We start from the raw sequence: 13,566 nt of genomic DNA on the forward strand, positions 1-13,566 counted from the left end.
TACATACCTCTCAAACTAAGCAGTCACTTAGTGGAGGGCGTACTTGGAGATGGCGGGAGCTGCGTAGGAGAGAGAGGGGGCAGCGTACCTGTAAAAAGAGAAAGACGAAGATTCACTCATACTGCAACTACTTGTCCTCTTGTTGTATGCTTCTGTGTAAATCTCCCCTCGTACGAACGTGGCACAGTGAAAGATAAAAATAATTTTTATAAGTAGGAATACTTCACATTTTCATATCAGCGTTATTTTTTTGAGCAATGACAATAAACGCTACAACAAGTTCCTATGGTGTGCTTCAATAATACAACGTATTTAAGTAAAACTGCTAAATAAACAATAACCGCAGCAGAGTAAAGTTCATCACGCCCCAGGAGCTATGACTAATACAGTGTGAAAGTGCCTCCAGCTTTGATAACGGCTTCAAATCGGCGTAGCAGAGTGTCCTCAAGTTAGTCAAGGGCTGTCATATACAGATGCACGAACTGACTGATGGCTAGGCTTCGTAATGACTGACATATTTATCATCTGCTGTTCCAAACACACTTAAAACAAAAAATAATAAAAAGACGCGCCATGAAGAAATTACCCGAATACGTGTAAGTGCTGTACATGCACTGACAAAAAATGATTGCAACGTCAGAAAACTTTGGTATTTGTTCTCGAGAAAGAGCTTCACAAATTAGGAAAGTAGATAACGCGTTGGTCCATCTCCGGCCCTTAGGGAAACATTTATTCGGTTTGACGATGATTGATAGATTTGCTGAATGTCCTCCTGAGGGGTATCGTGCCAGATTCTGTCCAACTGACTCGTTTGCTGCTCGAAATCCCAAACTCGTAAAAGGGACCAGACCGTAATACTCCAAACGTTCTGAGTTGCAGGGAGATCCGACGACCATGCTGGCCAAGGTAGTTTTGCAGGCACGGACACAAACAGTAGAAAGTCTTGCCGTGTGGAGGTGGGCATTTTTTTTTATTGACATGTAACCGAGGATGTCTTGCCATAAAGGGGAAAAAACGGGATGTACAGTACTGTCGATGTACCGCTATGCTGCAAGGGAGCAGCGGATGACAACCGAAGGGATCCTACTGGGAAAACGGCACCCCAGACCATCACACCTGGCTGTCCGGCAGTATAGTATGTTACAGTCAGGTTGATACCCCAGTGCTGTCTGCAACATTTCCAAACATCTCTTCCGTGGCCTTTGTGACTCAGTACGAAGCTGGACCAGTCAATGACGATAGTTCTACCCCAGTCGTTGAGATTCCTGGCTAAAGACATGTCTAGAGACGCCCCTGGACAGCGTTGGGATACCAGTCTGTCACCCGCCATATGGCGCGACAACAGGATGGTATGGGGTGGCATTTATTATCCTACCCGGACCCCTTTGGCATGCTTACAGCGGAACGTTGACGATGTTCGACACCCTGTTATGTTGCTCTTGTTGGTAGGACTTCCTGTGTTTACATTTCAGCAAGCAGCAAGGTAATACCCGCCCTCACACGTCGAGAGAGTCTACTGCTTGTCTTCGCGCTGATCAACACCACCTTAGCTAGCAAGGTCGACGGTTCTCTCTTCCCAACTGAGAATGTCTGGAGCATCATGGGCAAGCCACCCAGCATTTCGGGACTTTGAAAATCTAACGCACGAGCCGAATATAATTTGGCACTATATCCCTCCGGTGGAATCCAATAATTCTATGAATCAATGCCAAGCATAAGGGACAGAGGTAGACGAACAAATTACTGACCTGCTCATTCTGTGAAGCTCTTTCTGTGCATTAAATCATACAATTTTTCTGAAATTGTTAGAATTAGTTTCTCTGTACATGTAGTTCAACTGATTTTCGTACCATTATGATAATTCAGTCGCCGTCCGTCTTCTTTTTTGCTGAAGTGTAGTCCCAAAAATGTTCTTTGCGATTGGGTGCTGCAAGTTGCCTGAGTCTTCAATGGAAGAACATCGTATACATGCAACTCATCATTCGAACTCAGGTTCGAATCCTGCCACGGGCATGGATGTGTGTGATGTCCTTATGTTGGTTACGTCTAAGTAGTTCTAAGTATAGGGGACTGATGACCTCAGATGTTAAGTCCCATAGTGCTTAGAGCCATCTGAACCATCTCTGCGAACAATTCTGTTCTCATGTTGGAAGACGGGAGCGTGATTAACGTGTACATGAAAGGGCAACACTTGGTCACCGAAACTGTTGAAAATGAATCCCGGTACATGTCGTGTGTGAGCCGAATCAGTGGATTCCAAAACATAACAGAATGTGCTCCGGACTGAATTACACTGTCTACACATTGTGGGTTAAACGTTTAATTGGGCCGTGGGGCAATCGATCCAGTGCATTATCTGGAAAGAAAGTAAGAGCACTACACATCGGACGACACTAGACACCTCAGATAAGCTTGTGTCCAGTTTTTGTGTTGTTTGGCCCACTGAAGGTGTTCGTACTTTTGCATACCACTATCAGATAAGGCCTTACGCGAGATAGCCGACTCATGATACCCATGGTATTCATTTTCCTTCGAAACGTTTCTTCCGAAACTCCTTGAGCCGCATTCGGGTTTGAAATTGCAATCGACAAGGCGTGTTGCTCCTCAGTGGTTCCTGTTGGGTAATGCACTTTTAAGACCACTCTTCTTACGCCGCATTAAATGGCTGCAGGTGGCACACCATTTCTTCTAGACACGCTAGGCACACATCGTTGATACACCATCAAATCTGGATACTTCATTAACGGTGCCATCACGAGCACGCTGACCCACGATGTCTCTTTTCCGACACTCTGTCATGTCTCCGCATAGCTCCATGCTTCCGATTTGAATTTTCGTAAGTCCCACTCATAGGGAAACCATGCAGCGAGAAAAGCATTGGAGGCGATGGAAGAGAATCACCCAAAACTATGGCTAGAAGAAATCTCAACAGTAAGTTGTCCTAGAACTCTCACTCAACGACCTCTAACAAAACATAGGCATTATAACTGTTCATTTTACCCTCTATTTCGTTGGTTGCTTATTCACAAGCGTCCCAGGCTTACTGCTACACCGATGATCCAAACCATTCTGCCCACCTGTTTAATAACGTATTATTCCACATTTTAAAAATGGTAAAACAGAGATACTGCTTGGCATGGATTCTACAAGTCCTTTACAGGATTCCAGAAGTATGTGGCACCAGATGTCTAGGCACAGATCAAGCAATTCCCGCAACTTACGGGATGGGGGTTTCAATCATGCAGCCAGCGCATGATATATGTTATAATGGGTATAAAAGAGGCACATTTGATGGCCAAGACATCAATGTGAGTTTGACTGTAATGCCCCTGAAACCACTGCAGCGCAATTCTGCCCTCACCGGCCTGCATCTGTGGTGCGATGCATGTCTCGTGCAGCCATTCGGCTGGATGACGGCGTGTAAGGACTCAACAAGAAATCCGATTCATTTGACAGGCGACACGTTTGTATCGATACACGGTGAAAACTCAGTGATGGTGTGCCCACTGCACTCATAACTGACGAAGTCGTTGGGTCAACACAGCAACAAGTAGGGGTCGTTTGATGTGGAACTCAGTGTTCAAGAATGGCTTTTGAAAGATGTGCTCCAAAACGGTTGTGCCTGGACCAGCACAGTATTCTGTCGTCAGATCTGCCACAGATTGCTGCCAGTCCTGGATTACACAGTGGGGGATACTCCGACCTGTAAATTTTGTGATGAGATGTGGTCATCCAATACCATACAGCCTTCTCGTTGTTTCACTGTCCTTCAATCACCGTCCCTGGGTGCGTACGCCAGTAGTAAGCCAACAGACAAACAGATTTGCCGTTTCAGACATTCCCGTTTCCAACTGCTGCGCCACAACAGTGTACCCTTTGTCAAAACCGCTTATATCAGTGCATTTCCACATTTTCGGCCCCTGTCTTTGCCATAATGGCTACCAATTAGTTTCTGTCCCATTTATATTCTTTCCTTACTGCCTCACGTGCCTGAAACATCACCATGAGGCATTCAACCTCACGGTGGAGTGTGGGCATAACGTTTTGTCTCATCAGTGTCTGTGACAGCTAACTTCAAGAACAACAGAATGCTTTACCTACAGAATGGTCCATTTTTAAGCATAATTACGGTCCTAACGATCCCAACTGTATTTCCCCACTCCCTCCTCGAAATAAAAGTATCTTAGTATGAGACACAAATAATCTATATTTCAAAAGAAGTCCTTTAGTACGTAGCCATCAAAATGACACAAGCTATCAGTGATCATAGTTAGCTAGAAATTTGGGAACTGTTACGTTAACATACCACTGACTTGAAATCATAAAAACAATACTTCACTCGGCCTGAAGACTACTCAGACCAAACGTCGTCTCCCATTAGCTTACAGACTGAAAACTACTCACCTAGCGTAAGAGTAGGAAGGTGCCGCATAAGAGATGGCGGGGGCAGCAGCATGGTAAGACACAGCGGGGGCAGCCGCGTAGGACACAGCGGGGGCGGCGGCTACTCTTGCGATGGCTGGAGCCGCATAGGAGACGGCGGGGGCGGCGTAGCTGACGGCGGGTGCGGCATAGCTAACTGCGGGGGCGGCGGCCGTGTAGGCGGTGTAGGCAGGTGCGGCGGCTGCGTAGCTGACGGCGGGGGCGGCGTAGCTGACGGAGGGGGCAGCGTAGCTCACTGAGGGGGCGGCGTAGCTGACGGCAGGGGCGGCGTAGCCAATCTGAGGAAGCAAAACAATTGTAAGCGCGCAATGATTCTCTGTATGGAAACTGGATCTAAGATTTGATTGAGTAGCTGAGATATTGACGAGGAATTACTTATCTGCCAGCTGTTCGTAGCTAACAGTGATGTGCTATAAGAAACAAGTAGAAAGTTATAATTCAGAGTTAACTCTTCACTTAAATAGCATCAAAGAGTACTGCGTTACTTTCGGGACATACTAGTAATAGAGAGAGAAAGAAAATTGTGGGTCATTTGAACCTACCAGTACTAGAAGTCACATTCGTTTTTTGATGTTATAATGATGTAGTGTATAATGTCATAAGCTGCTGAAACGAAGGAGAGCGAAATACTGTTAATGGTATTTGTATATATAAATATTATCTTTTTGTTATGTAGGTTGTGGTGCCGGACTAGCCTGTTCCGTGGTCAGACGTGTAGGTTACATTGAAAGGTTAGATTTTTGTTGAGAGTTAGAAAAGCAAAGGTTCGTCAATATGAAAAATAAGTGGTGCTGACATATTGATCTTTAGTAAACACCTTTACCTAGATTAGGTTGAGAGGTGGCAGACTGGCGTGAGCTGGCAAAGTGTAGCTAAAAGTTTCAGTTAGTCCGAAATTATCTGTATCTGAGTATAGGTCTGTACTCACTCTGTTTCCCTATTGGAGCAGCTCATTTTCTATTACTAGTCATGAAATTTCATTATATACTGGTATATAATAATTTTCTGTGATGAGATGTTCCCCCTACCATTGGAGCTGGCGATAGTGAATCATAGAATTATGTTAATAACCGTCAACTTCTATGTAAGAGGCTCCATGTTAGACGGAGAGTAAGAGGTATATGTGTTCCAAGCTCTTCATGTTCTCAAGACCTACACATCTCTACTGTTTGGGGCACTTGAACGCTCTCATATATCAAACTACGATACAGGATGTAGAGTTAGTTTATTGCCTGGTTATGGAAGTCTGTAAAACCAGTCACAATATGTGGTGTCTATTCTTTTGGACATGTCTGAAAGAACAAACAACATTCTTGATCCTGCAGCCGTATACGGTTCAGCACAATTTTTCAACTTTCCCAATTGATGTATGTCAGTGCACAATGGCAGCTAAAGTATTCATTGCGTTTTATAAATTCCCGGTTTTATGAGTGCATCCGTTACTCAAATACATGATGATTTGATGCATGTATCAATACAGAAGAAAGACATTTTGAATATTTTGAGTAAGGAAGAATATTATATGCTGTGCTGATATATATTCTTCCTCCGTATTCCTATTATTAATGTACTATACAAATTTGTATAAACTGGTCTCGAACATGGGAATACAGCTTTTCTGGACGCATATCGACAAGTTTTCTTTTTTTAGATGAATTGTTATCAGCTGGAAGTTGCAAACATATTTGTTACTGACAGGGATGTTAGTGAAATATCGTGATCGAGCTCATAATTACAAGACGATTGTAAGAATGGTGAGAAGCCCAAGTTTATTGAAATTAAAATGGAAGAAAATAGAAGCAATCGAGAACAAAAGCCTAGGTAAATGGAGTGAAAAAGAGTATACACATGTGCTAAATGAGAAGGAAAAGAGAATTAAAAGTAAAGCGAAGTAAAGTGTAATGAGAAAATAAGGGAAGGGAAAGAGTACGATAAGAATATGAGACAAAGAGTTGGGGAAGGAAACCAGAATCAGTTTCAGAAAAGACGGAATACCTTCAATGTATTGTGACTGTACTGGATCTATGGTTCGAAAATATGGTATATGTCTCCGATTGTATGTAGGAGAGGAAGATTTCAATTCTAAACTGACAAAAATAATTGGAATTTGGCTGTATTATTAGTGTATTTATTGAGACTAGTAAAGTGGTGCGTGACATTTTGACACGCCAGGTGTTCGGTCAGTGTTTGCTGTACTCACCGAGTGAGCGCCGTATGCGTAGGCCGGAGCAGCTGCGTAGCCACCGTATCCCAGACCAAGCAGTCCCCTCTTCTCTTGCTTCTTTTCTGCCGTCGCCTCCTTGTTCTCAACAGCCTGGGCGCACACGGCGACGGCGAAAAGGATCACCTGCAGCAGAAAAGAATGGCGACCTCTGGTCATTACGTGCGTGAAATAATCAACAATCGACTTATAGCTAGGGTGAGCACAGTGCACAAACACAATCATATACAGTGGCAAAGTCCAGCGGCAAACTGGATGCTGACCCTGCTTAGGATAAGTTCCTGTTAATGCCATTAAATTCAACTTCTACTCTTTCTTCTGTTCTGTTACACCTCAACAGAACAATTTAAACAAGAATTCACATTCATTCAGAGCTCTAGTGGTAAGGACATCATGCAAAAGGAACTCAATATTGGTCTTCCACAAGGCTCTATCTTGGCTCCTCTGCTTTTTATCATGTTTATCGCTGATACGCCTCCGACAGAAAAAGGAAATTAAGAAAACATGTTCTAACAAATAATTTGTTTAGCATGGTTGACTACTTCCATTCGTCATTTGAATGTTGGGCTCCATAAGGTTCCATTCATCATTGTCACCTTAACCAAAAAAAGAAAAAAACTCGTACCTATCTAGAAGTTACTTAGGTAGGGCGTCTGGCTGTAAGGAACACCTGACCAAAGCTCTGTACATCATACAGAAGCTATGTGACTCTACATGAGACTCCACGGCATCTACGTTATTAACAATATCTTTGGTTTCTTCATCAGCAGAATACTGCTGCCCCTTCTTCCATAACAGCCCTCTCACCAAGAAAATAGATAGGCAAGATTAGGAATACTCCCACCTTCTGCCTGCCATTCCCTAGTCACATACCGATGACCTCAGCAGGTTGGTCCCATAACACCTTAGCACAAATTTCAAAATGTCCTAAGTCGCATACCTCAACTAAACTGCGAAAGCAGCAAGCACTTACTGGAAATTCAGAAAAATTCAAAGCAGTCAACGATTTCCTGTTCATTCGTTCTCAGACTACTAAAATTTTAAGCGATTCTGCTCTATAAAACCACCATCTGCGGATTCTACGAGCATAAAATCTAACAAATTTGATATTGTTCTTTATTCGATGGATGTCTGGGAAGATACTGCAATTTCAGCTCTCAAGAAATTCCGATACATCTCTGAAAAACTGACTGGCTTTGACCACACAAGAAAATCCTGGGTGATTGTCATCCAGAAAAGTAGACACCCAAACATGTAGCGCAGATATGACCTATGGCCACTAACAGGTCATGAGTCTTCTTATTGGTTTGATGGGGCCTGCCACGAATTCCTCTCCTGTGCCAACCTCCTCATCCCAGATTAGCGCTTGCAACGTATGTCCTCAATTATTGGTGGATGTATTCCTGTCTTTTCCTTCCCCTATGGTTTTTATCCTCTATAGTTCCCTCTAGTACCATTAAAATGTTCCCTTTTGTCTTAATGTATGCCACATCACCCTGTCTTTTCTTCTTGCCATTTTTCGAAAATATTCCTTTCTTTACTGATTCTTCGGAGATTCTCGTCATTTCTTACCTTATCAGTCCACCAAATTTTCAGCATTATTCTATAGCACCACCTCTGAAATGCTTCAAAGTCTCTTCTGTTCCGGTTTTTCCACAGTCCATGTTTCACTACCATACAAAGGCTATGTTTGATACAAATAGACTTCTCTTGGCCAGGAATGCCCTTTTTTTCCAGTACTAGACCGCTTTTGATGACCTCCTTGCTCCGTCTGTCATGAGTTACTTTACTGACTAGGTGGCAGAATTCTTTAACTTCATCTATTTCGTTATACTGGTATGAAGATTCTCACTGTTCTCATTTCTTCTACTTCTCATTGCTAAGAGGGCAACTTGAGGACGTCCAGAATACGACTGATAGTTGAGCCAAGTATTTTTGTAACCCAGGCGTTTCTTTAGCAATGATATACGTAGCTCACGGCCATTCGTGAGATTTGTAATAATGTCACATGATAGATAAATACATCTACATTGTAGATACGGTAGGCCGAAAACTTTCTTTGTGAAAGATCAGAGAAATCAATCTCTTCGGTCAAGGCTACAATGGTCGGCCTGTTGCGGGGTCTTTTTACCACATAGTGATGTCGAAGATGACTCGCAACATCCAGCAGTCTGTAACATCGAGCCGCATCAAATAGGTGTCGTTTTATTGAGGGTGTCTTCCCGAGTCTCTTAACAAGGTAACGGATAGGAAAACTGTAACGAGACACCAGGTGGCTGGAGCCGAATGCGATAACCGTTGGCGTCTTTAAAGAGTGCTGTCTAAAAGCAATGATAGATGTCCGAACATGAATAATGGGAGCTGAGACGACCGCGCCCCGGAGTTGTACAATCATGTATTCTTCAGCCTGCTGTAAGTCTCTGACGTCGAATCGTAGGTCTCTGGTCAGCTGCTGAGGAAGTGAATCTTCAGCCCCAAGATCTTTTTGCAAGCACAAAAAACAGCTTTCCTTCGTTCGTTATAGGTTTGTCGTCCCACCTAGGCCCAATCAAACAGAAGGATGACGTTTTTGGTATCAAGGCACCTCTCCTAAGAAGACGGGATCGTTCAAGTTTTCAGCCAGTGTCACCACTTTGGATGAGGCAGTATAAACATAGATTCCTCACCGAATTATGGTACTTAATTGTTCGTAGGCTTGGGCGGGATACTTGGGGCTCATCTTCAGGTGTCTGCCAGTGCCAGGTTTACGCAACCTCCTTGACGTCATCCCCTGGGTCAAACAAATTGCGACCGTTCGTGCTGCTCTTCTTTGTATTTGGAGTGTCTCAACGCTTGTGTGTCAAATCGAATTAAGTGGTAGTAGGTCCACAAACGATGATATTGATGTACAGAACCAAAGGTCGGAAATGCATATTTATTGTGATATGGACATACACCGCTTGAGAACAAAGTAGCTCATAGTAAATGTTCAAAGTGACGACCGCTAGTCTGAATGCATGCATGGTGGCGGCACATGAAGTTCTGCCATACTCTCTCAGATATCCCTTGTGTCCATTGTAGCAGAAGCCAGACAGCTTGGATCCTAGCAACGAGGTCTTCATCCGGTTCTACGGGGCTTTCATCCACCAACGACTTGACGCAGTGACATAGGTGCGAGATCCAGCGATCTCGGTGGCGTTGGGACAGTCCAATCCAAATGATGGGGGTACGTGTTGTTCAGGTACAGGTTAACATCGAAGTGGGCTGGTGCAACGTCGTGTTGAAACCACATCCTTTAGTGGACAGCAAGGGGCACAGTCTTCAAGAATTGCATGCGTTGAGAATGGCAACTGTCGCTTTCAACAGTTATTAAGAGCTACGTTGCTCTTATTCAGTGTAGGCTGTGTATGTGCCTAACACAACGCAAATGCGTTTCCGGCCATTGGTTTTCTGTCTCAATATGATGGGCTGTGGATCCTCTACCGTCAGTTTCAATTTGACCCAAACGGTTTGAGATACCCTGTATGTTCAAAATTCGCTGTTCGTCTTGTTTAGTAGGGGCCTCCACACGTTAACAATTAGATAGGTCAAATGAGTGTTTTGTAAAAATTCTCATTTATAGACTTATTGTATTTTCATCAGTATGGTACCAATCAGCCTATGTAATCGTCCCATTTCCTATCCCTTCCAATTGTGCTGGCGAAGTACTTATATGAATTGACGGATTGTAACTGTGACTCATTGAATGTGAATCATCCGTACTGTAAAAATCGCATACTATATTATTGGTTTGTTAGGGTATTAAAATATACGTTTATGAACACATGGAAAAGCTGCCAGTCGTAGCTTTACTTTTAATTGTAGGATCGGACTATATTTCTGCCACTTTTTTCATGCAGTACTTTACTGTCATAGTTAAAAGTCTGAAATCATTGTTAATATTGCGTGCCTGCGCTTTTGTGTGGCAACATCCTTCACAGGATCACGCATACAGTTATTTCAACACAAGTCAAAGACCCTCAACCAAGATAACATCTCACATACTACTTGATAAGAGACTCTCATTTCTGAACAGTAGTTGTCTCTCAAAAACGTCGTGTTACGACTGAAACTATGTGCAACAAACTGCGTCATGCGCAACTTCACTCCCGACGTGCGTAGCCAGGTCCATCTTCGACATCACGACACCACGCAGCGCGGTACAGATGGGCACAACAATATGCCAAATAGACCGCTCAGGATTGACATCACGCTGTCTTCTTCACCGATGACTGTCGCATACGCCTTCAACCAGACAATCGTCGGAGACGTGTTTTGAGGCAACCCGGTCAGGCAAAGAGCCTTAGACCCACAGTCCAGCGAGTGCAGCGAGGTGGAGGTTCCCTGCTGTTTTGGGGCGGCATTATGTGGGGTCGACGTACGCCGCTGGTGGTGCCAGAAAGCGGCGTAACGGCTGTACGATACGTGAATGCCATCCTCCGACCGATAGTGCAACCATATCGGCAGCATATTGGCGAGGCATTCGTCTTCATGGACGAGAATTCGCGCCTCCATAGTGCAGATCTTGTGAACGATCCCCTTTCACGATAACGACATCGCTCGACTATATGTGCCAGCATGTTCTCCAGACATGAGCCCTATCGAACATGCCTGGGATAGATTGAAAAGGGCTGTTTATGGACGACGTGATACACCAGTCACTCTGTGGGATCTACGCCGAATCGCTGTTGAGGAGTGTGACAATCCGGACCATCAAGTCGTTGATGAACTTGTGGATAGTATGCCACGACACATACAGGCATTCATCAATTCAAGAGGACGTGCTACTGGGTATTAGAGGTACCGGTGTACACTGCAGTCTAGAACACCACCACCGAAGGTATCGCTGTATGCTGTATGGTGGTACAACATGCAATGTGTGGTTTTCATGAGCAATTTTGTGTACAGGTTCCGGAACTCTCGGAACCGTGGTGATGCTATATATATATATATATATATATATAGAGAGAGAGAGAGAGAGAGAGAGAGAGAGACAGAGAGAGAGAGAGAGAGAGAGAGAGAGGGAACATGAGCGGTCCTGTCATACTTGCATGGGGCTCTCCTGATGAAACTTGTTTACGACGAGCATTTGCCGTACAGATCAGAGTACCGGGTTCTACTACTTTAAGTCTTCGGGCCTTCTATTTATCGAAGAACCTATTTCGTATGTTTAGAACTTTGTTAACAGTCTGCAGTACCCTATGTAACGACAGCGCAAATGTACCCCTGGAAGATGAAGCTTAAGTATAGGAACGTGAAACAGTATTTGTGCACCAGACGGTAGCAACCGTCAATTGAAGCGAGTAATCGTGTACTTACGAGAGCGGCCTTCATGGTTTGTGGTTGCTGGCTGGGTGGTTGGCGTACGGATCACTGCTGCCCTGCGGGACTGATGTAGCTGAGCGGCTCGCGGCGGGTCCTTTTATACTCCGCCCCTTCCTTTCTCTTTCTCTTTGTCGCCCCGGCGACGGGTTATACAGGAATCCTGGCCCCGGGACCACGTGGTCGTCCGTCGCGGAAATCTGCCGCCCACCAGCGCCGCTCCGCGGACGTTTTGCGCACCTTTACTCACACACACACACACGCACACACACACACACACACACACACACATACTTCCCTGTCGGCAAGGGAGCACGAGTTACGGCCGGTGGGCACTTTTGCCATTGGACGACACAGCACGGTGCCGAGTTAATACGGCCACAAGGTCACGCCATCTGGAGATGCCGACTAGACGGGTGGGTTCCCTTATTACAAACGGATACGCACATGATTTGTTGAACAGGCAAAAGCTGTGCAGTGTAAAGTGATGCAATATCGTTTGACCAATACGAAGGACTTAGAAATAGGCATCCACGGCACTGAAAAGCAACTCAAAAGTGTTAAAAAACAAGTTAGTCACCCAGTCTTCATGAGATTCTCCTGTTTTACAGGAAGTGTGGGAGACGGTGGCACTTGTACGCATGGACACGTTTACGAAAAGCACTTTTCTCGGGAACCATTTTTCCTACGGCGCTACCGACACGGCGGGTTGCTATATACCTTATATTATTGCATCCACGGTCTCAACACATCAATCATCGTCAAAATAGCGATGGAAGATTAATACTGTCACCTGTTGAGGACCCACATGTACATCGTGGAGCCAGCTGTGTGTCCGCTATTGCAGGAACTTTTTGTGTTTCTGTGCTAGGTGAGCAAGTTTTGCTGTCTCATATATCGAAATTCCTTGGGAACATATCTTTTAGAATTGAGAACAGACAAATGTATGTTCGCTTACAGTAGATGATTCTGCTTTAAAATTTACATTTTTATAACGTGACGGCTTAAAAGTTACTACCGTAACTAATTCAATATTCGCGACGAGACACGTTTAAGCAGTCTTGTTGACACACTCTTATGCACTATTTTGCACAGTGTAAACAGGGAATTAGCGCTCATAAATGTCAGGGAAGCTTTAGAACATCGCCAGTTGGTAGCGTAGTCCAAAAAGCTGAAGACATAAAATAGTTCAATTGACAAGGGATTTCAGATCGATTCCGTATCGCTGGATTTCCGGAAGGCTTTTAACACTGTACCACACAAGCCGCTCGTAGTGAAATTGTGTGCTTATGGAATATCGTCTCAGTTATGTGACTGGATTTGTGATTTCCTGTCAGAGAGATCACAGTTGGTAGTAACTGACGGAAAGTCATTGAGTAAAACAGAAGTGATTTCTGGCGTTACCCAAGGTGATGTTATGGGCCCTTTACTGTTCCTTATCTATATAAACGATTTGGGAGACAATCTGTGCAGCAATCTTAGGTTGTTAGCAGATGACGTTGTCCTTTATCCACTAATAAAGTCATCAGAAGATCAAAATGAGTTGCAAAACGATTTAGAGA

General features: G+C 44.3%; 1 protein-coding gene across 1 annotated transcript in view; it reads right to left on the reverse strand.

The window, feature by feature from the left end:
- Nucleotides 1-12,146, reverse strand: part of LOC124550692 (cuticle protein-like) — an 80,878-nt gene extending 68,732 nt beyond the window's left edge. The window contains exons 1-3 of the mRNA XM_047125416.1: nt 12,002-12,146; nt 6,644-6,790; nt 4,405-4,721 (exon numbers count right to left, since the gene is read on the reverse strand). Coding sequence (XP_046981372.1) covers nt 4,405-4,721; nt 6,644-6,790; nt 12,002-12,016 — 479 coding nt within the window. The 5' untranslated portion in view covers nt 12,017-12,146. The remainder of the gene's footprint in view (nt 1-4,404; nt 4,722-6,643; nt 6,791-12,001) is intronic.
- Nucleotides 12,147-13,566: the final 1,420 nt, after the last annotated feature.

This window comes from Schistocerca americana, chromosome 9 (assembly GCF_021461395.2).
Source record: "Schistocerca americana isolate TAMUIC-IGC-003095 chromosome 9, iqSchAmer2.1, whole genome shotgun sequence".
NCBI classification, from domain to species: domain Eukaryota; kingdom Metazoa; phylum Arthropoda; class Insecta; order Orthoptera; family Acrididae; genus Schistocerca; species Schistocerca americana.